This window comes from Carassius carassius, chromosome 2 (assembly GCF_963082965.1).
Source record: "Carassius carassius chromosome 2, fCarCar2.1, whole genome shotgun sequence".
NCBI lineage: Eukaryota > Metazoa > Chordata > Actinopteri > Cypriniformes > Cyprinidae > Carassius > Carassius carassius.
This window is the reverse complement of record NC_081756.1, coordinates 31,386,886-31,413,733: the sequence shown is the minus strand read 5'-3', so window position 1 is coordinate 31,413,733 and position 26,848 is coordinate 31,386,886. Positions and strand designations below refer to the sequence as shown.

At 39.5% G+C, this 26,848-nt stretch overlaps 1 protein-coding gene, 1 long non-coding RNA gene and 1 pseudogene across 7 annotated transcripts in view; 1 reads left to right on the top strand and 2 right to left on the bottom strand.

Moving 5' to 3' along the window:
* LOC132108228 (serine/threonine-protein kinase BRSK2-like) overlaps window positions 1–6,542 on the top strand; it is a 153,482-nt gene extending 146,940 nt beyond the window's left edge. For 5 of the 6 annotated variants that reach the window (XM_059514921.1, XM_059514896.1, XM_059514885.1 and 2 more), the window contains one exon: window positions 5,630–6,029. In XM_059514921.1, coding sequence (XP_059370904.1) covers window positions 5,630–5,829 — 200 coding nt within the window. In that variant the 3' untranslated portion in view covers window positions 5,830–6,029. Of the gene's footprint in view, window positions 1–5,629; window positions 6,030–6,124 lie in introns of those variants that run through there. The other variant, XM_059514904.1, reaches the window with a different exon arrangement.
* On the bottom strand, window positions 5,398–10,846 carry LOC132108269 (uncharacterized). The gene is made up of 2 exons (XR_009424425.1): window positions 10,786–10,846; window positions 5,398–5,824 (listed from the first exon to the last, which is right to left on the bottom strand). It is a non-coding gene; the product is annotated as an uncharacterized LOC132108269 (long non-coding RNA).
* A 3,857-nt stretch (window positions 10,847–14,703) lies between these two features.
* Window positions 14,704–26,848, bottom strand: part of LOC132098886 (ankyrin repeat and BTB/POZ domain-containing protein 2-like) — a 38,568-nt pseudogene continuing 26,423 nt past the window's right edge.

The window sequence follows — 26,848 nt, the reverse complement described above, 5'->3', positions numbered from 1 at the left end:
TCACGTTTTGAGTGTTAAAACACTCTCCCACTCTTTACCATCCATGTAACATATATTTAGGCATTATGATCACTCATACAGTTCATACATTTAAAATTAGATCCGTTATTGCTCATGAATCATCACGTGTGTCTGTAGATCACTAGTGATTGGCTAAAAGTACAGCCCCGTCGTCCTCATCAGCATCAGCACCTCTGCACTGCAGTTTATAACAACGTGATGACTGTTCGGATGCAGTATATGCACACTTGAGCTTGTTTGTTAGCCAATTAGCCTATACAATTTATATTTTAGAAAACCGCCAAACTGACCCCAAACCAGCCCAAATTTTGTCCACCCGCCCAAGACAATTTTTACCCGCACAACCAAATTCAAAACCGCCCAATCTGGCAACACTGTCTGTGAGCGGGGCGGAGTAATGTCAGAGACAGTTTACTATGGAATGATATTGCAGACTTTATTCAAAAGGAATTGCAAATTGTATTTGCAATTGCGTTTTCAATTTGTGGACGCATAAAATGTGACAATCCAAACGCAAATGCAAATCGCGCATTACCGTTTTCATTTTCGATTAAGTGAACGCACAGTGTCTGCCAAATTTAAAATGGAAATGCAAAGTCCATTTGCAATTGTTTTTCCCATATCTTACGAGCTATGAGCCTGTCATATTTAAATAGCAATATTAATTACCACATTTGCCTTTTCACTCTCTCTGCACTGTGCATGTAAACTTCCAAAACTCAAATGGAATCGCAATACCTTTTGCATTTGAATTTCCAACGTCTACACGGAAACCTGTCAATCAAGTGACAGGGGTGGGGCCATTTTATTGGGCATGTTTACATTGGGAAGTGACGATCGTACTAAAATGTACCATGTTTTTACTAGGGTAAATATGAGTTAACGATACTGTTTATAATTAAGCCACAGTAGCCACAAATGTACAGTTGTCTGAGACGTTATGAAATGTTCTTTAACATCATGAACCATAAAATGTAGTCAGTGTTCTGCTATTGTTTATTTTCATAATAGGTAAACACAGGCCACAAGTTAACACGGTCACATTTCCTTGATTCAGCAGCTGCATGATGTACAGCCGAGAGTCCTGTCTTTAATCTAGAGATCTGGTACCGATTAAGTGTAGTTTGGTAGCTCAGTGGTTAGTGACTGTCATCTCTCACGGCTTACTGTCTTTTAGCGCGTGTTCGAAACCCGGGCCAACACAGACGTTCTTTATTTTTTTGTTTATCCTAACTTCAGCCGCTGATTTCAGACTTGCATCCTCAGTAGTTCAGACTTTGTGCATTCGACTCGGGAGTGTGATGTCTCCGAGGACGCAGGTCCGGTAATTCTGCAAACAGCAGCGTACTTGATAACATGTCAGCTCGCCTTGACTACTGCAATTTTCCTCACTGTATGATCGCCCGTTTGGCGGCTGTAGTTAGTAGGATAAACAAAAAAATAAAGAACGTCTGTGTTGGTCCGGGTTTCGAACACGCGCTAAAAGACAGTATGCCGTGAGAGATGACAGTCACTAACCACTGAGCTACCAAGCTACACTGAATCAGAACCAGATCTCTAGATTCAAGACAGGACTCTAGGCTGTACATCGTGCAGCTGCTGAATCAAGGAAATGTGACCATGTTAACTTGTGGCCTGTGTTTTACCTATTATGAAAATAAACAATAGCAGAACACTGACTACATTTTATGGTTCATGATGTTAAAGAACATTTCATAACGTCTCAGACAACTGTACATTTGTGGCTACTGTGGCTTAATTATAAACACTATCGTTAACTCATATTTACCCTAGTAAAAACATGGTACATTTTAGTACGATCGTCACTTCCCAATGCAAACACGCCCAATAAAATGGCCCCACCCCTGTCAGTTGATTGACAGGTTTCCGTGTAGACGTTGGAAATTCAAATGCAAAAGGTATTGCGATTCCATTTGAGTTTTGGCAGTTTACATGCACAGTGCAGAGAGAGTGAAAAGGCAAATGTGGTAATTAATATTGCTATTTAAATATGACAGGCTCATAGCTCGTAAGATATGGGAAACACAATTGCAAACGGACTTTGCATTTCCATTTTAAATTTGGCAGACACTGTGCGTTCACTTAATCGAAAATGAAAACGGTAATGCACGATTTGCATTTGGATTATGTCACATTTTATGCGTCCACAAATTGAAAACGCAATTGCAAATACAATTTGCAATGCCTTTTGAATAAAGTCCGCAATATCATTCCATAGTTTACTTTGGTAACGTCACGCTGCAGTGTTTGTTAGAGCTGTCAACTTCTCCACCCCATTTACAGAGTGAAATTCTCTGACTACCTTTATCTCCCAGGACTGTTGTTGAATCTTCCAAAACTTTTGGCTTGGGGTGCTTCACATGCTGCTGCAGCAGCACTTTCCACCGCACCAATAACACGGGGCTGCCCGCCGACGTGCCTGACTTTAAATCGGCGCCACTAAACATGGATATCGGCCGATGCCGATATATAAAAAAATGACAAATATCGGCGTGATATATCGGCCGACCGATATATCGGTCGACCTCTATACAAAACATTAAACAACTGATACACTGTAATATAGTGATTAATATTATTATTACTGTTGTAGTTCTTGTTGTCTAAAATTGAACACCTTTGCAATGTAAACAAATGACAGGCTACATGTGTTATTAATCTCCTTGACACTGCACTTTGATGGCAGGTCAGGTATATTATTCATTTTATATTGACATTGATATTTGTAAACTTATTTCCAGAGAGATATTGAGTTTACAGGGTAAAGTGGTCTTGCTGTCATAAACACTGTTGCTATTGTAGAAATAAAAAATATGTCACATTTAAAATAATTAAATTTTAATTAATTTCTCAATTGTTTTTATTTTCATAATGATAATTTAGAGAATGAGAAAATCTGAATAAGCCTTACCAGTGTTGTGATAATTATTTTTAAGGCACTCTACGTGTTAAAAAATAAATAAATACTGTAATATAATAATAGTTTAGTCAAATAACATAAAAAGACCAGACCCCTTGATCAGGGACGTCATGCATTCATGATTTTTGAGGGGGCACATTGGGGTGGGGGGGGTTGGGGGTGTATAAGTCATGCTACGAAAGCACTGTATAACTTAACATAACATAATAGGCTTATGTTTTATTTATTTTTCCTTTTTATTCAAAACAATTCCAAACATGCTTAATATATCAGGAAATATCTTGACTCTCAAACGTGTAAGTAAACGCGTTTTGCACCTTTATAGATTGTTATTTGATCAATATATGGAAAAGTAGTGTAATCTATTAACTACACATAATACCCCGACTTTTTACTTAAGTGCCATATCATGCCATAAAATATTTTCAATATGACTGAATTTGCATTTAATGTAAATTCTAATAACAATATTGTAAGTTACTTATTTTAACACTTTCATTTTACAGAGAGTAAAGAAGATTTACATTATCAAAGAACATTTTCATTCAGTCTAGCCAGAGTTCAGGCACTCTCAAAAACTCCCATTAAAATCACTGAAGCACTTTACATTACATTATGCACATCTGCACTTTTTGTTGTTGCTGATGAGAGAGAATTCGCTAAATAATTCAGTCAGCGAGCAAGTGAACAAAACACCGCGTTTCAGTGATGACTCTTCTGCACGTCTCCGATTGGCCATTGCATTCATAAGCGCAACAGAATCGTTTCTGATTGGTTATCATGAAGCGATATATGAACGCATCTGTCTCTGGCTCCGCACCAGCCAGCGAACACAGATTTGAATTTAGCATTGAATTTGGAAGCTGCATTTAAAATCCACTTGGCTCAGAAATCTTTGAATGGGCATGACGCCTCTGCCCTCGATGCCTGTGAAACGATTCTCCCTCAAACAGCACGCTAACGTTACTTCTACACTACAGGCTACACAACGCAATATAAACAACATATCTGCATGTTCTCACATCACGTCGTTCTTGTAAAATAATAAGTAAATAAATATCAAAATCGTATCGTCGTCAGGTGAAAGGTCATCATGTGGGTCATCTTATTAACGGCTAAATTATTATTCAGAAATTTTACTAATATTTAGATTGGGCATGGGGTACGTTATGACAAAAAAAATTAGAGGAAATTTTGCTTTGACAAAAGGGCACTTTGGGCACCAAGGGGCAGGTGCTCAAGCACCCAACGCCCCCCACTCTGCACGTGACTGCTCTGGGATATTGGTTTGTTTGAACTCAGAGGGAGTGTCAGCCACATTAAAAAAGTTAACAGCTTAAGTCATTTGTGGATTAATGCGTATTGGAGACGGGAACCGTTTAAAACGGTTCAGTTCGATTTAGTGAACTGGTTCAAAAAGATCTGGTTACATCGAATGATTCGTTCGCGAACCGGATATCACAAACTGCTTTGTTTTGAACTCTCTCACAACAGACACGGAAGAGAAGACAATGCTGAATAAAGTCGTAGTTTTTGCTATTTTTGGACCAAAATGTATTTTCGATGCTTAAAAAAATTCTAACTGACCCTCTGATGTCACATGGACTACTTTGATGATGTTTTTCTTACCTTTCTGGACATGGACAGTATACCGTACACACAGCTTCAATGGAGGGACTGAGAGCTCTCAGACTAAATCTAAAATATCTTAAACTGAGTTCAAAAGATAAACGGAGGTCTTATGGGTTTGGAACAACATGAGGGTAAATTATTAATGACATAATTTTAATATTTGGCTGAACTAACCCTTTAAGTTATTCAAAAAATACAATCCAGCCAGTATAGTCCTATTCACAAATGGAATTAAAATAATAGAGCATGACCAGAGAAGTCGGATTTGCTAAAAAATGTTTCCTCTGAACCAGTTCTTCACGAAAACATATAGCATGAGCCACATAGTCCAAAAACATGTGAGGGGGGATTGGTTCTTAAAAAAAAAAAACAGTTATTTTAAGGTATTAAAAAATACAAGTATAATACACGACAAGTATAGGCTGATTCTATATTTCTATAAAATTCTCATGAGCCGGTTCGGTTCTTTTAACTGAATAAAAAACACAGCATTACCAGAGTAGTCCAATTCACATACAATTTTGAATCAATCAGGTGTACCAATGCATTTTTACACCCCTAATGTATAAATAGCTTAAAGTATCTGATAAATCCTCCATTTATGTATATGTACACAATTTGGTATATATATATATATATCCTAAATTTGAGGTATGATGTCTAATTCAGAACTAGTCTTTGACCATTTTCCTTGATTTTCTTTGTTATGAATCAACACCCATTCCATTCCATCCAGTGATGATAACAGATCAGATAGAGACTGTTCAGCCACAGATACTCACTCACAGATAGCCAATAAGCCCTTTGAACAATGGTACAGCTGTACTTTCAAACAGTTGAACATGCCTGCAGAAGTGTGCTGTTTGTGTCAGTGTGTTCCAATACATGGCTTATTGTCTCCAGTTAATGAAGTCTCATTCTGCCTCTCATCATCTCACCTTGCCTCGTCAGTGATCCTCATTGTTCATGTATTTATTCTCTGTCTCTCTCTCTCGTTTTCTTGTTCTTCTCCTCTTCTCCCATCTGTGCACCCAGGCAGCCCATTGAGTAACTTCTTTGACGTAATTAAACAGCTCTTTTCAGACGAGAAGAACGGGCAGGTGTCCCATCCGCACGGCACGCCCAAGCATGCCAACAGCAAGAGATATGACCCTGAGCCTAATGACTCCAAATGTCCATCTGGCCAAGACAAAGCCAAGATGGCACCATCAGTTGGGACACAGGAACAACCTTAAAACCAGGAGAAATACTAGATTACTAGTTTTAAAATAAATAAAATTTAATAAAATAATCCAGTCATGGCGAAAGGATACTGAAAGAATGTTGTTGACTCAAGCTGGTTTTAACCAAGCCTCTACAAAGTTTTATATTATGGATTGAACATTGAAGTACTGTATGTACTGACCCGACACTTCACAAAAGGCACATACAGAGACACATGCCTATTTATTTTTTCTCCTGTGTTGTTTGTTCTTCACGGTGTTTCGTTATGTTCTGTTTTATGATGCCTTTATTTATTTCTGCTACCAGGAATTATCCAGAAAACGTGTTAAAGCCCCAAGTCCTGCTCTTGCACAAGATTCATGTATGGCACATTGATGGAGGGCACATTACACAGGAAGTGCAGTACAAGCAGCTGAGGGAAACTCCTCATTATGATGAATCTAAACACCCCAAACACCAACAAGAGCTCCAACCTATTCCTCGACTCCTTCCTTCTGCAGCTACTGTACATACAGCCACATATGTCCGAGGATTTGGAGTGAAGCCTTAAAATAAAGAGGTTTATGAATTCTCACTAAGCTAACCCACAATTCAACTTTTCATTTAAACAATTTTTGTTTTGTTTTGTTTTTATCCTTGCTTGTCTTCTTTCCTCCCCTCTGCTGATGCACACACAAATAAACAGACGTAAAACCAGACATCGTTACAAATGGCGAATGGAACTCTGGATATCATAACGCACGTGTTTGAGGAATTGCCCTCGAGGACCGTGGTTGGATTGTATTCTTTTCAATATATTCTTTCTCTGTGAAATTAAGAATTTAAAACATTTTATGGACTCCGTGTCATTGCTGTACAAGATCTGAATAACCTATTTGAAAAATGGTGGGGATGAACTTTGGGGTGGGCTGTGGACTGGGACACAGGGGTGGGAAGGGGGGGCATCAGTAAATGATCTATTCTGTTGTACAGACTGAAAATATTCCTTATGTTACAAATGTCTATAAATGACATTGCTTGGATGAATTGTGTTACCACATCCTGTTTTTTTTTTCCATGTAGCGTTCATGAAATGTTAGTTTTGAATGACGATTATGCGTAATGTAATTTCAATTTGTATTTATTTCGTTTACTTTTTATTGAGAAACATCTGCAGGATTCAGAGACCTTTTACCCTTTTTGTAACTTATTTATGTGTTTTTGTCATTTTTTATTTATTCAGTTGGGAATATTTATATATACAAAACTGGGTGGTGGAGATTTTATTGTTTGCATCAGGGCGACTCGTCAGATTGTTTGAAGGATCTTGTGTTTTGTGTATGATAACACTTATCCAATTTTGTGAATGAAGCACTCTTTCTTTCCAGGCTTTGAACCGATTAAAGAGCTTGTAGTATATGTTAAATTATTTGCTAGTAATTTAAGGCTACATTAACATGACAACGAAAATGGAAAAGTTTTTTCCCTTGCATTTTTTAAAAGTTTCACGTATACATGACAACGTTTTTAAAAAGATACGCATTTACACATATCTGCGAAAAACAGCCCAAAACACTATTACTGTACGTATGCCAGGCCTTGTTAGTAAACCGTACCTCTAGGGAAGTGACAATTATATGTTGTATATGATGCGTCTCTGCTAGGGCTGCACAATAAATCACATGCAATATTTAATGCGCATCTTGTCAGTAAAGACGGTTCTGTGATCAGCGGTAAATCTCCATCACGTGCATCGCTGGCTTTACTAACAAGATGCACATTAAATATCGCATGCAATATATATCGTGCAGCCCTATTCTTTGCTGTTGGTTGTAATATTGGTGAAGTAAATCCACACTTTGCTGAAGCTCATGAGCAGCAACAACTGTATCATGTTCTCCACCATTCTTGTGTATGTTTGTACGCTCTTGCCTTTAAAATCGACACGTACTGCGCATGTCGGCATACCTAACACGTACTACATATGCGCATGACGTCACCGTTTTCAAAGATTCTGGTATTGGGTGTTTACACGGAAACTATAAGTGTGACGTTTTCTAAAACAAGCACTTTAAAACCTGTTTTCGGTCCCCAAAACACTGCTGTTGTGTAAACGAACGGTCAAAACACATAAAAAGTTTCCAATTTTTGGCTGAAACGTTGTCATGTAAATGGCCCCTAAGAATGTAGACTAGCCTCTTTAGAGTGGGGGGTGAGGGATAATTAAGTATTGATATTTGTCACTCATCTCATTGTGCGTCTAAAACAGGTGGATGAGCTCAAATCACATGTTGTAAATAGATAACTTTGGACAAAGACTTTCTTCACACCATCAAGGGGATCCTGCTGCTCCTGACTATCTCTCGTATTGCATGTCTGACATTCAGCTTTAATTTGCATGATGATGTGGATGTTAAATTTCTCCTCCCCTTCACATTTTTCATCATGGACTTGTTTCCCCTGTTATCATGCCTTCATTTTTAGTTGGTTGTTTTTCTCTCATCGCCCTTAACGTGAACACTATCTGGCCTCATGCTCTGGCGTTCTGGGATTTCATAACATGATCACTGATGGGAACATGCAGCATGGAGAATAAGCAGAGATGAACTCTAAGCAATACACATTGTTGTCCTTCCTATTTTGTACTTCGGGAGCTGGATTGTAATGTATTACAGATTTGATTAATACAGGGCGGGACAAATAGAATTGCCACTATTGTATCCCCTTGTAACTATACTGTGAACAACTTCACTGCAACAGAAATAAATCCATTGACTTTGGGATTTACTTTTTTGTTTGCTTTTGTTGCTGTTTTCTCTTAAACATAGAGATGGGGCAAGATGACCCCCTATAGTTTATGTTTTTTATTTCTTTACCATAGATGGCACAAATCTTAACACATGATGAATGGACTATTTATTTAATTTTATGTATTTATTCATTTATGTATTTATTCATCTAAATATCAACATTTGTAAAGATTATCAGTCAAAACAGTTTTGAGGATAAGTGATCTCTGGAAAATAATAATTGTAATTTTCTCTAGAAAATTTGTGATTTTATGTTAAATTTAAAGTTTGTACTTAATGAGATTTATGGGCACTTTAATGTTTTTAGATTGAGTAAAAATATATAAAGATGAAATTAGAACCTTTGGTGTAAGATGGTTGTTGGGGTTATTTAATAATTCCACATGTGAGATGTACTTTCCTCCATGGCCCTTTAGGGGCTCCATAATGGAAAAAATATGGTTCAAATATTTTGCATTCTCTCACAAAACATTTGTGCTTTACTACAATAAACATGGTTTAACTATGATAGCTGGAGTAATCCACAGTAACCACATAACAGTGGTCTTACTACATCATAGTAGTAAACCATAGTAACTACAAATTATGGTTTTAAAAACTATGGTTACTATCCACAGTTTTACTCCAGCATTACTATATTATTACTTTAGTAGATATCAAAACCGTGGTTTGAAACAAAAAACCATGGTTAACTGTAGTAAAGGTACAGTGCTTTTCACCATACATATTTCAAAGCAGGTTGACAGAAAAATCATGTTTCAAGGTTACAATCACAAAATATCCTTTAAATATGCAGAGGTGACTGACGACATCTGGCAATGTCGATATATTGCGGTAAGATTAAAAAACAAAGTTCAGTTAAACAGAAAAAAACCCTTTATTAAAGGTTAAATCTGCAGTTTTGCATCATCTGGCAGAATTTTGCTGACAAATACATCGGCATATCTCAGTATACGTAACTCAGAAAGAGTAAATGTTACACTTTTAAGAAGGATGCGATGTCCGTTCTTGGGGCAACACATTTATTTCTGTTTAACAAGGAGCGCTTTCCGCTGTGTGTACACCGACACTCATCACCTACTGAATGCTACTTCTGTTCTATTAGTCAGCTACCTTAACAGAGTATCATAAACAACATGTCTGATAGCGCAAATGTTTACACAGATACATGGCAACGGACACATTACACTCTATACCACTCTCAATTATCAAGCAATGTCTGCTATAAATCCACTAACATTGTAACAAAACTCTCACAAAGTATAAATAAAAGATAGGATGAATAAAATCACTAAAGTATCACAAACTCCTTTAAAAGGAGAACAAGCAAGTCATGTATAAACTCAAACGAAACTATGAAAATAACCTTCTATGAAATATGCTAATGAACTGACTTTAGTTCATGAACTAGATTTTAACCAAAGTTACTGTTTTTCATAACAATCTGACAAAACTATTAATAAAACATTTTACCACCGAATCTTACTGGAATTCTTATTAACAGTACAAACTGAATTAATTTTTCAATTAAATTGCTGACAGAGTGATGTTACATGAAGGTTTACTATGCTAATGTGTTATCACAGGGTGAGCTGATTTCACCAAGTACAACATGTTCCTGGATCAACATTCCAATCAACCAGTCAGAATTCTGATATAACTTTTCAGGAAATATCTGTTTTAGGCTTAAATTCAGGGTTAGGTACTTCTACATTCTTGTTAATCAGCTATAATTTCCCACTGATTTTAGGAATAAATTATCGGTAGGGTTAGGTTTAGGGGTAGGGATTGGGTTAAATCAATATTTTTAATAATAATGTTTATCCAGGAACATGTCGTACTTGGCAAAATCATGGCGACCGTTATCACAGACACGTGTTATCTGAACTCAAGCTGTACTACACACAACTAATTAATTTTCGTAAGCATCTATTTGATTCATCATCATCCCTCATTTTGCATTCTCATCTCAACTATGTGTTTTTAGACATTTACTTATCACTTTGCTCGTGCTTAAATTTAGCAGTCTTTCTTGATACTCTCGTCCAACCATTTTATGTGTGACACTATTATTCACGGTAAAAGTTAACATTTCTTAATTTCTCAGGTGCGATCTACGACTCTGTGAGAACAGAGTACTGTTGTGCATTACTACAGTAATGATTATTGTCAGCTTACCTGTTAAAACAACATGAAAAACACAGGGTTAACAAGGAGCGCTTTCCGTTGCGTGTACACCGACTCATCACCTACTGAATGCTACTTCTGTTCTATTAGTCAGTTACTGATGCGTAGTGTAAAGCTTGGTTGCCCCCTGCTGCCCAACCGGAGTTTAACAACATATTTACATAGAACATCTTGCTATCCAGTAATGCAAGTTAATGACAAAATACTTATCTTTGTTTCCAGACAACAGTCTTTACACAGTTCAAAATATGAAGGGGCCTGTCTTTTTTACATACTCAGGACTACAGTAAACATTGTTTTTTCACATATATTACCATCATAGTAGCGATACAAAGCAGGTGGAAAATAACCTGCTTTAAATAATGCTTTAAGGCAATGATTACAATAAATGGTAACACTTTAGTATAGGGTCCAGTTCTCACTAATAACTAGTTGCTTATTAGCATGCCTATATTGGCTGTTTATTAGTGCTTATAAAGTGCATATAATGCATGACATCCATAATACCCAATACCCTAAACTTAACAACTACCTTATAAACTATTAATAAGCAGCAAATTAGGAGTTAATTGAGGCAAAAATCATAGTTAATGGTTAGTTAATAGTGAGAATACCACTGAAGAGAGACCCTCTCGCAAGTGAAGCTTTCTTTATGCCCTTAAATGGTCAGTCTTCTGTGATTGGTGTTTAGCACAAAGTTTGGATCCATATTCTTGTGACGTGTCCCACGTCCTAACCTTCCTTCAGGAGTTGTTGGACAAGGGCCATACCCCTTCCGCACTCTAGGTTTATGTAGCAGCCATCACAGCGAATCATTCTTTAATTTGTTGAGATAGTGAATTTTTGCTAAATGTGTGCCAAAATTATCACAATTAAAAGAACCAAAGACTTAAACTACGTCAGTCTGTGTGCATTGAATTTATTTAATAAATGAGTTTCACAATTTGAGTTGAATTACTGAAATAAATTAACTTTTCCACAACATTCTAATTTATTGAGATGCACCTCTATATTCCTGAGGGCCCTCAAGAGTCACTTCAAATGGCAGTCCTGTGGCCCATGTCACTCAAAACTGCTCTTCTTTCTGCCTTAACATTGGTCAAACGAGTAAGTTACTTGGGCCTAATGACTGTAAAGTCATTCTACAACCGCAAAGCAGTTATGTACCTAAGGTGCGCACAACTCCGTTTAGAGCCCGGGTTATTTCCCTGTTAGCTCTACCTATGCCAGATGGCGAGCAGCTTTCCAACTTGATGTGTCCTGTTTAGACACTCAGAGTGTAGTTGATATTCTGCCATGATTCCATTCGTTATGTCGTGAAGACCTTTGAGCTTCTCTCTGTGTGTGTTTGTGAATGTTTGTGTGTGTGTGATGTGACTATAGTTTTCTCAAAAGAAATGTTGAATTGCTGGTGAAGTAACTCTCAGAGTAGTTCTAAAGGTAAAGTTCATGCGTTTCTATAGTGAGACGACAGACGACAGTTTAATACAACAGATTCCTTCATAATGTGTGGGGTGTAGCTATCAAAATAGGGGCTAGACCCTTTTGGGGTAGGGGCATGTTTGTTTTGGTGATTTTAAATATCAACATTGGCTACCAGAAATCACTTACCCCACCTTTAAGTAACATAAGCATTTTAGATTAAAACCGTGTCTTAAAGTGAAAGTGAAGGAGTCAGAAAGATTAAAAAAAAAGATGTTTTGTTATAGCTTCTGGAGCAAGGCTGCCGCCATCTTGCAGTACCACCGCGTGTGATGTCACGGTTGGTTCCCTCCGATGGCCAGTGCAGTAATATAAGCATTTCTTTACATTTGGAAAACAACTTGTTTTGAAATGGAGGAAGATGACCTCGAAAGGTCCAAAAGCTATAACAAAACATACTATATACTATCAAAATAAAATTATGAAGCGTTCCATTGTGAACGTATGGAGCTATGAACTACAGGAAGAATTTGTCCGAACTGAGTTATGAATGAATGAAACGCCTTTGTTGTTGTTCACTCTGTCTCGAATCGCACTTAGAGGGGGCAGGGTTTCATATTTTTTTAAGCATCCCTGGGTGCCACCATTGGCTAGCGGACCCCCACCTGCTGTTAGCATTCCATTGACTCCGTAGAAGCAGTTTTTGTAAAAATAGGCTAACAATTGCGTCTTAACCTGCGACTCTCTGTCGCACAGTAGAGAAATTACCGTATGGACAGGAGGAGAAGCTCGCAGGCAATCTTTTACTGTCTATGAGGCTATCGGGGAGACGTGGAGGCATAAAGTCAAGGGAGAAGCCCATAGAGAGTCCATAAAAATTTGCTCCTGTTCACGCTCACCGTCTCTGCAAGATTCGGTGGGTGATTAAGATTTCTCTTGGCACAGCTATTAGAAGACTTACAATTGTCTGACAGGTTGCTCACGTCACATCTACGTCATCAAGCTCAGTTTGAGTCTGCGCAGTACGCTCAACCCAGGAAGAGCGTGCTTCTAATCAGGGGGGCAGGGTTTCATATTTTTTTGAAGCACCCCTGGGCGCCGCCATTGGCTAGCGGACCCCCACCTGCTGTTAGCATTCTATTCACTCCCATTCATCATTTTGGGGTCACTTTGAATTACTTTACATCTGAGGCGTTTAAAGACTCCATTTGTCCATTAATTATTTCTAAAGAAACACGAAAATGTATAAAAGGCTCCATTACCTTGTATCTTAATGTGTGGCCCCCTAGAAGCAGTTTTTGTAAAAATAGGCTAACGATTGCGTCATAACCTGCGACTCTCTGTCGCACAGTAGAGAAATTACCGTATGGACAGGAGGAGAAGCACCCAGGCAATCTTTTACTGTCTATGAGGCTATCGGGGGGACGTGGAGGCATGAAGTCAAGGGAGAAGCCCATAGAGAGTCCATAAAAGACACGGGACAAAATTGTTCAACAACGTCTTTAAGATTCGGTGAGTGATTCAGATTTCTCTTGGCACAGCGATTAGAAGACTTACAATTGTCAGACAGGTTGCTCACGTGACATCTACATCATCAAGCTCCGTTTGAGTGCAGTACGCTCGACCCCCAGGAAGTGCATGCTTCTAATTGACTTCATTTGTCTCCGTTGAATCCAGGCGGCAAGGAAGCCGACCGGAAGTTGAAGTCGGCCGGGTGCTGCCATCTTGTAGCAGAACTTCACTTGCGTTAGCATCCCATTGACCTCCCATTCATTTTGGCGTCACTTTGACAGCAAATAACTTTACATCTGAGGCGTTTAAAGACTCCATTTGTCCATTATTTATTTCTAAAGATACACGGCAATGTATAAAGGGCTCCATTACCTTCTATGTTACATTATGGCCCCGTAGAAACAGTTTTTGTAAAAATAGGCTAACGATTGCGTCATAACCACTCGACTCTCTGTCGCATTACCGTACAGACAGGAGGAGAAGCTCGCAGGCAATTAAATTAATATGGCGTATTGGCGTTACATTTTAAAATACTATACAAAATAATTAATCAGAATACTTACTCCTTCTCACTCACGCCAAAGAACTCCCCGCTCAAGCTCGCCGTCTCTGCAAGATTAACGATGGCAGTTTGCACGCACAGCCACTAGAAGATTTACATCTGTCAGACAGGTTGCTGACGTCATCAAGCTTAGTTTGAGTCTGCGCGTCAGAAACGGAAGTGCTAAAAATAGCTAAAAACGGGCTTCACTTGTCTCAATTGAGTTCCAATGGGGTCGCTGTGTCCATTTCTTTTACTGTCTATGGTTGAATCCAATGGGTCGCTGTATCTATTTCTTTTACTGTCTATGCTTGAGAAACGGTGTTTCTTCCACGGCTCGCTTGCTTTAATTTTAAATAGCTTTGCTACCTGTTCAAAATATCTTATGTAATATCTTTAATATGTTACATACAAATGTCAAGGATCACAAAAGAATACAAATGATTTTTTCATGTTTATTAGCCATTCAGTTGTTCCATGAACAATGTTATATAAAATAATTTATTTTTCTGCGTACCATTGCCTTACTGAATATTAGAAATATATTTACACTTTAAAGTGATGTGAGAATATAAAACTATCTACAATACTACGTGTATGTACATTTTTTGTGGAAATATTCGTATGAATGCGTAGGACACTTTTTACCACTGCAGGGCGCTAATACTGCAGTTTACAACACTTCCTCTCTGAAGCACATGGGTATTTCAAGTAGATTGTAAAATAGTCTATACTGGGTTATGGTCAAACACCTCATAAATCCACATATAAGTTAATTATCTGTGACCAAAAAACTAATTAGGAAACTATTTTATATATTATGTTACCAAGTAAGACTAAAACTAATAAATAGTTCACACATCCCATTGAAACATTGCCACTGACACAAAATAGGAAATATAAAGGTTAACAAATCTCTTAACACTGTGGGGCTTCACATGCCTGCCTGCACACCTGAGCTTTGTTAACCATGTTTTCCAACAGCATTTAAGCCACATCTGCAATGGTTTTCCTCATGCACTCAAGCTCGATGCAGGCCACAAAGTGACTGCAACCGTGAGGCCAGTGTAGCCTGAAGCCCATCCAGAGGATCGGGATCCAGCAGCAGCTCCTTAAACTGCTCACAGTCCAGAAGATCAACCATCTTCTGCAGGAAGAAGCCTTCACAGAACGCTGCCAGCTCCACCGCCTCACTCACCTGCTCCATAACACACAACCAAACAGATGACATCAGAGGACTAAAGCTCGATGATGGAACTATGAATATGTTCATGTAAGCTGTATGCACATACTTTGGAAGCCTGGTAAATGCTCACAACGTTGTTGAGGTTAATTCTCTCTGAGCAGAGGATTTCACATTGTCTCTTCAAAACTGGAAGCTGGAATGAGTGGGCCACTGGCAGAAGCTGGACCGAGTGCATCCCAGTTTAAGTTGACCGTTTTATTTTCAATTTTAAAGCCAGCAGTTTGTATTTGATTACACTGAATTTGAATATATTTAAACAGTAATGTACTATATATCCATGTCTTTCCTACCTCCAGCAAATCAGACACAGACATGTCTAAACATTCGGCTCCTCCACAGTAAAGATGTGCCATCATCATCTGAAATAAGTATTGAGAAGCTATTTTAATGGTATTACGTCATATATGTTTGTCTTGCATATATTCAGAACAAGGTTTGTTGATTACCTGGAAGATGCTGTATTTTATGTCTGTGATTTCAATGGCCATGTTGTCTGATGTGCCATTACATCTGTAGAGGCTCAGCAAGCCTCTGAAACGAATATGAAAAAAGAAGAGCATATATACAGCATAACCAATCACAGAATTGATTATAAGGTACTACATTCAAATCAGTAAGAGACCCACCTCTGTGAAGCAGACATGAGCAGAACTTTGTGGGCATAAAACGGCCTTCCCTCCACCACAAATACCACATCAGACGTCTCAGCGTTATTCAGAAAATGAGCATCTGTAAGGGTGACATGATACATATTCACAATCATAGACTTGTTGATGCTGAATTGCGTAGAGTATGTTACTAGTAATTTTATGACAGCATGGAATACTCTTATTCATCAAGGATCGACTGATGTACAAAAAATAAATGTTCTTTTGAAATGTCTATTCTTCAAGAATCTTGAAAAAAAGTCACGGTTTCTACAAAAATGAAAGAAGTTCACTTTCAGAATGAAAATTCTGTCATCATTTACTCTCCCTCCACTTCTTCCAATTCTGTAAGAGTTTCTTTCTTCTTTTGAACAAAAAAGAAGATATTCTGAAAAATGTTATTATCTAAACAGTTGATGGGCAACATTGAATAACACTGAAAAAAAAGTACAGTTTAAAATAAAATTCAAATAGAAAACAGCTTTTGTTTTAATTTTAATAATTTTTCACAATATCATTGTTTTACTGTATTTTGAATCAAATAAATGCAGCCTTGGTAAGTGTTAGAAAGAAAATTTTTCAAAACATTGAATCTTACCAACCCCAAAAGTTAGTGTGCATGTAAGTAAAGTATCTGCATTACCCTGCTGAGCTGTAGGTGTGTACTTTACTGCCAGAATCTATGGGGCGGCTGTTGAGCAAACACAGTGGCTGAAGATGACTGCCAGCTGCTTATGGATATACTTAATCTGTATAAAAGAAAAGAACATTCAGACACATAGTCTCATTTCAAATACAATATTTTCAGCTGGCTGAAAATTCTCGAAGAAGTCACATGCTGTTTTTGGTGATGGATTTGTTAAGGTCACCTTGCTAGTAAAAATGGAGAAGAGGAGTGGAAGACCCTCTGAGAGCAGCTCCTCGCAGTATTTTTCATCCCCAATAGTGGTGAAGTCTTTAAGGAGAGAAAGCGTGAGATCAGTCCTGGACTGGAGCTGGGCACTGCGCACTGACTCCAGCCATACGTGCGGCTTCCACGGCACTCCTGAGAAAGAGCAAGAAGCTTCTTAAAACAAACTCATTATCTTATTGCAACTACCGCTCAAAAGCCTAACGTTTGGTTTGGTCAAAAGCTTAACGGCTGGTGTGGGTTTGCTTATAGCCCCCCAGCTCAGCTGCCATGTGTTGGAGTTTACCCCGGTGAACGAGAGGGTCGCTTCCCTGCGCCTTCGGGTCGGGGATAGGTCTCTCACTGTCGTTTGTGCCTACGGGCCGAACGGCAATGCAGAGTACCCAGCATTCTTGGAGTCTCTGGGAGGGGTGCTGGAAAGTGCTTCGACTGGGGACTCCGTCGTTTTACTGGGGGACTTCAACGCCCACGTGGGCAACGACAGTGACACCTGGAGGGGCGTGATTGGGAGGAACGGCCCCCCTGATCTGAACCCGAGCGGTGTTCAGTTATTGGACTTCTGTGCTAGTTACAGCTTGTCCATAACGAACACCATGTTCAAGCATAAGGGTGTCCATCAGTACACGTGGCACCAGGACACCCTAGGCCGTAGGTCGATGATTGACTTTGTGGTCGTTTCATCCGACCTCCGGCCGTATGTCTTGGACACTCGGGTGAAGAGAGGGGCGGAGCTGTCAACCGATCACCACCTGGTGGTGAGTTGGATCCGATGGCGGGGGAGGAAGCTGGACAGACTCGGCAGACCCAAACGTACTGTGAGGGTCTGCTGGGAATGTTTGGCCGAGTCTCCTGTCAGAGAGATCTTCAACTCCCACCTCCGGCAGAGCTTCGACCGGATCCCGAGGGAGGCTGGAGATATTGAGTCCGAGTGGACCATGTTCTCCACCTCCATTGTCGAAGCGGCCGCTCGGAGCTGTGGCCGTAAGGTTTCCGGTGCCTGTCGAGGCGGCAATCCCCGAACCCGGTGGTGGACACCGGAAGTAAGGGATGCCGTCAAGCTGAAGAAGGAGTCCTATCGGGCCTGGTTGGCTTGTGGGACTCCAGAGGCAGCTGACAGGTACCGGCAGGCCAAGCGGACTACAGCCCGGGTGGTTGTGGAGGCAAAAACTCGGGCCTGGGAGGAGTTCGGTGAGGCCATGGAGAAGGACTATCGGTCAGCCTCGAAGAGATTCTGGCAAACCGTCCGGCGCCTCAGGAGAGGGAAGCAGTGCCCTACCAACGCTGTTTACAGTAGAGGTGGGGAGCTGTTGACCTCAACTGGGGATGTCGTTGGACGGTGGAAGGAATACTTCGAGGATCTCCTCAATCCCGCTGTCACGTCTTCCATTGAGGAAGCAGAGGCTGAGGGCTCAGATGTGGACTCGTCCATAACCCAAGCTGAAGTCACCGAGGTAGTCAAGAAACTCCTCGGTGGCAAGGCACCGGGGGTGGATGAGATCCGCCCTGAGTACCTCAAGTCTCTGGATGTTGTGGGGCTGTCTTGGCTGACACGCCTCTGCAGCATCGCGTGGCAGTCGGGGACGGTGCCTCTGGGATGGCAGACCGGGGTGGTGGTCCCTCTTTTTAAGAAGGGGGACCGGAGGGTGTGTTCCAACTACAGGGGGATCACACTTCTCAGCCTCCCTGGGAAAGTCTATGCCAGGGTACTGGAGAGGAGAATCCGGCCGATAGTAGAACCTCGGATTCAGGAGGAACAGTGTGGTTTTCGTCCAGGCCGTGGAACACTGGACCAGCTCTATACCCTCTACAGGGTGCTGGAGGGTTCATGGGAGTATGCCCAACCAGTCCACATGTGCTTTGTGGATTTGGAGAAGGCATTCGACTGTGTCCCTCGCGGCGGCCTGTGGAGGGTTCTCCGGGAGTATGGGGTCCGGGGCCCTTTGATAAGGGCTATCCGGTCCCTGTACGAACGGAGCAGGAGCTTGGTTCGTATTGCCAGCTGTAAGTCAGACTTGTTCCCAGTGCGTGTTGGACTCCGGCAGGGCTGCCCTTTGTCGCCGGTTCTGTTCATGATTTTTATGGACAGAATTTCTAGGCGCAGCCAGGGGCCGGAGGGGGTCAGGTTTGGTGACAACACGATTTCGTCTCTGCTCTTTGCGGATGATGTTGTCGTGTTGGCCTCATCAGGCCAGGACCTTCAGCATGCACTGGGACGGTTTGCAGCCGAGTGTGAAGCGGCTGGGATGAGAATCAGCACCTCCAAATCCGAGGCCATGGTCCTCAGTCGGAAAAGGGTGGCTTGCCCACTTCAGGTTGGTGGAGAGTTCCTGCCTCAAGTGGAGGAGTTTAAGTATCTTGGGGTCTTGTTCACGAGTGAGGGAAGGATGGAACGGGAGATTGACAGACGGATCGGTGCAGCTTCTGCAGTAATGCGGTCGATGTACCGGTCTGTCGTGGTGAAGAAAGAGCTGAGCCGCAAGGCGAAGCTCTCGATTTACCGGTCAATCTACGTTCCTACTCTCACCTATGGTCATGAGCTTTGGGTCATGACCGAAAGGACAAGATCCCGGATTCAGGCGGCCGAAATGTGCTTTCTCCGCAGGGTGGCTGGGCGATCCCTTAGAGATAGGGTGAGAAGCTCAGTCACCCGGGAGGAGCTCAGAGTAGAGCCGCTGCTCCTCCACATCGAGAGGGGTCAGCTGAGGTGGCTCGGGCATCTGTTCCGGATGCCTCCTGGACGCCTTCCCGGGAAGGTGTTCCGGGCACATCCCACTGGGAGGAGACCCCGGGGGAGACCTAGGACACGCTGGAGAGACTATGTCTCCCGGCTGGCCTGGGAACGCCTCGGTGTCCCCCCAGAAGAGCTGGAGGAAGTGTCTAGGGAGAGGGAAGTCTGGGGTTCTCTGCTTAGACTGCTGCCCCCGCGACCCGGCCCCGGATAAGCGGTAGAAGATGGATGGATGGATGGATGATCACCAAGGCTGTTTATTTGATCAAAAATAAAGTAAAATCAGAAATATTATTATATAGATATCTTAGTAGAGAACCTCTGTTTAGTGCCTAAAAATTGCATGTTAATCAAAGGTTCACTAATAAAAATCACTTTCTGTGGGCTGACTGAGTGTGTAATCATCCATATCAACTCACTTTGCTGTGCACATGCCAAAAATATCTCACTGTTTATGGGTCTCTAATTCAATCTGTTGTCAATTTCCTTTGATTTATTAAAAATGAGTCCGAGTGTACCCATTGCCCTGAGCTCCATGGTGACGTCCAGGTATCCGTGCTCAGCGCTGTGTAGGCTGGCTTCCTGCAGGGCTCTGATACGCCCCTTGCACAGCCGTGGAGCGCTGATAGACTTTGCATTTTCTCCATCCTTCATTTTCTGCTTGTCCTGCTGCTCCAATCCCTCTGCCAGGATCTCCTCCAGAGAAAGCACATCCTCCTGCAGCCGCTGGGGCTGACTCAACAGCTTCCTCAACACATTCCTGAGGGAAAATACAATATTCATCACATAATAATGCAATTCAATCTTGATCAGTCCCAGCTAACAAAAATAAGTTCTTAGAATCTTTTGCTAACATTCCCATTAAGTTATGAAAACTTGTTTCTTAATGTTTTTAAACCTTCAAAACATCCAGTTTTTTTTATGTATTATTCCCTGTCGTGCGTTTGTTTGTGTAGTTGAGGGGTCAGTACCTGTGTCCATGCGCTGCAGTGTGAGTGAAGCAGTTCATGCCCTCATAGAGTGATGATGTCAGATGCACCCGCAGCATTGGGTCAGCGCCACGGGACAACAGCAGACTCATCTCATAATTCCCTAAATCTCACACACACACACACACACACACACACACACACACACACACACACACACACACACACACACACACACACACACACACACACACACACACACACACACACACACTCCAGTCTCATGATCCTGCACAAATCATTCTAATATGCTGATTTGCTACTCAAGAAACATTTTTCATTATTATAAAGGCTGAAAACAGCTTAATATTTTTGTGGAAACCATGATAATTTTCTTCAAGATATTTGTTAAACAGGAAGTTCAGAGGAACAGCATTTGTCCTTTGAACAGCAGATGTCTTTACTGTTGATCAACTGAATGGAAGAAAGCTGAATAAAAATATTAATTTCTCTCAAAAACTGATCCCAATTTTTGAATAGTTGTATGTATTATTTTAGATTTTCATTGCAAATGGTATCTGCCACTATTTGTGCCAGGGTGAAAATAGCCTCTGCTGAAGTTTTCCCTGTCATGAAAACATTCAAACATAACTAATAGAAAGCACATGTGAGGATGACTTTGCATTTAGTTTTTCCCCACCTGCGGCTGATGCCAGCTGAGGGGTGTTTCTGCTGAGCTTTGGTGGCTGTTTCTCAGGGCTGTGCCCTCAACATCTGCTCCCACATCTAACAGGAGCTGAAAAGGCCAAACAAAGTTCATTTATCATGATAGTCCTTCAATTACAGTTTGTAATGTCAAAATACAGAAGCGTGTAACTGAAAACATACCCCACTTTGTAAGTCATTTTTAAAATGAACGTATTATTACAGTAATAACAAACACTATTATTTAATCACGGCAAAAAGTAAATACATAAGTAATAGCACTGTACATGTAACTAATGTGCATGTTCACCTCCACAACAGATATGTGTCCATGCAGCACAGCAAAGGTAAGGGCCACCCAACTGCGGCTCTCAGGATGGACAGAGGGATGCTTTGGTGAAAAGTTAGGCACCTGAAAAGAAGAAAAAATGTAGTACTTTCCAAGTATTTCTTGGTAAACCACCAAAATGCTACTGCATATGTATGAGTTCCTAAAGTATTAGTACACACTACTACAAACCATCCATTCAACAGTGTGTTAACCTGAAATGAGCCCACAGGTAAGAGATCAATGGTGCCCTGTCCTGCTCCTGGAGGGCCAATATCCTGCAGAGTGCAGTTTCAATCCTAATCAAACACACCTGAGCTAATAAATGTCTACAAAATTAATAGACATTTCCAAGTGTGTGTTGGGGCAGGAAACAACAGGATTGGACACTCTGGTATAGATAAGGTAGAAATGAGATAGATAGGTGAAAAAGACACTGAAGGAGTACAGTGTCATTACCGCTACGTCCAGGTTTGCTCCAGCTTTAATGAGCATATGCACCAGAGCCTCGTCCCCTGCAGAGCAGGCGTACATCATAGGAGTCATGCCCTACACACCCACACAGAGAGAAAAAGTGTTATTATCAAGAAAAGTATTTTGAAACATAATTCATATTATAATATTAAATCATGCATTATCTTTTTATGTTCTCGTTTGACTGTTAATTTTATTATTTTAAAAACCTAGAAGTTAGATATTAAACATACATTATTAAACATACTTCCACTCAGTGAATATGATAATACTTTATATATCTATATCTGTATATGTATATGTATATGTATATATATGAATGTTGGTAACCAAACAGTTGACAGTATGGAAAAAAATGGTTACCAACATTCTTCAAAATATCTTCTTTTGTGTCCAAATGAAGAAAGAAACATACAGGTTAAGTTAAGTTAAGTTTACTAAGATCCCCATTAGCTGCTGCAAAAGCAGTAGCTATTCTTCCTGGGGTCTATAGACTTCAACAAAAAAATTTTTTTATAACATAAAACAATACATTATACAGACAAAAATTGAGTGCACACATTCATACATAATACAACAACGTACTAAAAATAAAACAATAAAACAACAGCTCTACATTATTCATTATCACAGTGCACAGTTACAGCTATAATACTATAGGGTTAATAATTTTCACAATGTTTTCCCTCTCTTCAACCATTCATATAAAAAAAGCAACAAATATAAATAATAACAATTAATCTAATGTAAATAAATAGTCTTAATCTTTTACGAAAAGTCATTGCATTCATTCCCAAAATCAAAAACTGCGGAAGAGAATTCCATACCACCATTGCTCTATACAGCACTGTCCTTTGCATAAGGTTAGTTCGACACGGAGGTAACAAAAAGCGACTCTCTGTTGACTGACGAGTGGAATATTGATGCACATCACTAAAAAAAGGCAGTCTGCTTCATAGTATTTCTGGCATTTTTGTAACAATAATTTTTCTAACAAAGTTAACAATACAATATTTAATCCTACTTTTTACACTTACCCAAACTAACCTAGTATTCAATTCTCTAACACTAGTCCTGAAAGGGCAACTTAAAACTACCCGAGCTGCTTTATTTTGAGCAACTTGCAATTTTCTTAAATTCATTTCAGTTGTACTTGACCAAATAATTGAACAATAATCCAAATGTGATAAAACTAATGATTCTACTATTATTTTCATCACTCGATTTGGAATAAATTTTCTACAATGCTTAACAACTGCCAGACTCCTGCCCATTTTCAATAATATTTGATTTATATGACTATTCCAATTTAACAAACTGTCAACAGTCACACCGAGTAGCTTTACCTCAGTAACCTGTTCTATTACAATACCCCCCACAATCAGACTCAACACAGGCGGATCTTTTAGCAAATACTTGGATCCCAACACCATAGATTTACTTTTCCCTGCATTAATCACCATTTTATTGTCCCTTATCCAATTTTCAATTAGTTTCAGTTCAACTTGTAAAATTGTATTAAGTTCAACAAGAGTTTGCTCGGATGTATAAATTGTAGAATCATCTGCATATAGAGCAATGGTGGAATTCTCTAAAACAAAAGGCAGATCATTTGTAAAGATAGAAAATAAAAGTGGCCCAAGGCAACTCCCTTGTGGCACACCACAATCAAGAGTCTGTATATCAGAATTACTCCCATTAAATGTTACAGTAAATTCCCTATTGGCAAGATAACTTTTAATCCATTCAATAGCAGATTTTCCAAAACCATAACATATTAACTTTTCCAACAAAATTTCATGATCAAGTACATCAAAAGCAGCACTCAGATCTAACAATACTGTTCCAACAATCTTTTTATTTTCAATATCTTTTATCCAGTCGTCAGTTATCTGAGCCAAATCTGTTGTTGTAGAATGTTCCTTCCTATATGCATGCTGATAAACAGAATTTAAATCATTTATACTAAAGTACATACTGATTTGTTCATAAACAATTCTCTCTGTAATCTTACTCAGAATGGGTAAAATACTAATAGGTCTACTATTTTTTCCCAACAGTGGTTTCCTATTATTCTTTATAAGTGGCATCATTTTAGCGACTTTCCAACTTGTAGGACATATGCCTTTCTCTAAACTTAAGATTTATTATATAACTTATGGGCATGGCAATCACATCAGCTACTAATTTTAATAATTTTGCATCAAGGTTTCTCTTTCATTACTTTTAATAAATTCTCAACTGTAGTAGTACTTACTCTTTCAAAGTCAAATTTGCATGCTTTATTTTCCATTATTTTATTACATATAGTTCTATTATTTAAATAACTTTTTTGTTTCAGATTCATACCTTGTCTTAAAGTTAAAACTTTATTCTTGAAATAAGAACTTAAATGATTTGCAATATCACTAGGTTTAGTCAAAAAGGATCCGTCAACTTCAATAAAAGATGGCACTATTTCAACTTTTCTCCCCATTATTGTATTAAGCATACTCCAAATTTTATTACTATCAGATTTTGCATCTTTAATCTTATTTTCATAATAATTTCTTTTTTTTGTTCTGTTTAATTTAGTAACATAATTTCTTAATTTCCTATACTTATTCCACAGGATACTGTTGCCTGATGCGATTGCTTCAGCCTTTAATTCATTTCTCTGCTTTATGTGCTCCTTAAATTCTAAATCTACCCAAGGAGAAGCAATGGTTCTCACAGTTATTCGTCTCAATGGCGCATGTTTATCCATGATTGGCATTATTAAACTAATAAAAGCCTCTAAGGCTCTATCAGGATCATCCTCAACTAATATCTTTGACCAATCAACATTTCTGACTTCTTCACAATATTCATTTTCATTCAAATGTTTAAATATCCTTTTAACAATCATTTTGTACCCTGATTTGGGAACCTTAGTTTTCCTATTAACTGAATAGCATAGGCATAGACATTGCCTTTGAACATAAGTCTGCGGCATTTGTAAAAATTAAATCAATACATGTAGCTATTTTTGTGCCATCGGATCTATAAGAAACTCTAGTTGATTTTTTAACAACTTGTGATAAATTACAGATCAAGGTTTGGAATAACTTGAGGTTGAGTAAATGACAAAATGTTTGGGTGAACTATCCTTATAAGTCAGACATTTCAGGTATAATTCAGAAATTCAGGTTTTATGGGTTCACCTGGTCATCCATTGTGTTCACCCCATCTGGGCCCAGAAGCTGGATGGCCTGACCAATCGGATCAGTGCGGCCACAGTTGAGCATGCGAAAGCCAAGATACAGATTAAACTTATATATATATATATATATATATATATATATAAATGTGAGTAAAAATATGTCAATAGCTTTGCAAAATTCTCTGAGAGGTGGAGAGTTAAAAAGTACAAAGTTAACTGGGTAGAGATGAAGAGAAGCAGAAATTTTGGACATGTTGGTGTGGTATATGTATATATTATTTTTCTTTTTCTTAATTTACAATATCCAAAGCAAATTAACAAATTAAGTATTTTTGACAGTATGAGGAAATTAAACCCTTGACCTTGGTGTTGCCAGCAATATGCTCTACCAACTGAGCTACAAGAGCATCTTACTTGAGCTGTCGAGGTTCACAGTCCAGTCCAGGGAGTAGCTGTCGGGCCGTCTGTCTCACATCATCACTGTCCACTAACAGGCTCCGGCGATGCTTCACAGTGATTGTGAAGCATGCTCACAACCATAAGTGTCCACCTGCTAAAAACATTAGTATTCATTATCTCACATGAATCCAGACCAAAGGTTCCACACAGAGTAAGTGTCGCCTCATCTTACTGAAAAAGACCTGAAGGTAAAATTCAGTGTGTCTATATTCTGTAGGGTGAAAAAGGTTAATTTCAAAGAAAATATCACTACTGATAGAACACCAGAAAAAAAGACTGGATAAAAGAAATGCCAGTCATGTCAGTCAAGGATGACTAATTAATTATGTTTGCTTTGCTTTCACAACTGCTGTACTGTGTAGAAATCTAATGTAATTCCTTTCAAATTTTTAGGTTTGGTAAAGATTTGTAATGTTTTTGAATAAAAAAATGCACACCAACTTTCCATGTATTTGATAAAATAAGAGTAAAAACAGTAAATATAATTGCTGTTTTATAATAATTTTAATTTTTTATCAATTTTAAAACTTATAACTTATTCCTATGATGGCAAAGGTCGAAACGCGTCGAAACGCTTTGGGGAACGCGTTTAGCGTGAGCGACTCTGAATATCATATCTAATCTGTTTTATTGAAGAGCGTGACGTCATGGGCGGGGTGATGTAAGCGACCAGGAAGCTATAAAGGCTCGAGCCACGCAGCCGGCATCAGCTTTGTGTTTTTCAGCAAGCGCTCTGTGTGTGCATGTCATTCTGTCTTGTCAGTCTTATTTATTGTTGTTTGTCACTATTAGCTCCTAAGAGTAAGCAATAGTCAAAGAGCAAAGCTAAGACGAGACATCTGAAAGGCGAATCCAGATCGCGTTTCAGATTGTGTGTTCCTCGCTACATCACGAGTGGGGATACACCATCTGTGCGCGGTCTGCCTGGGATCGAGGCACGCTGTTTCGGCTCTTGAGGGAGCCGACTGCCTG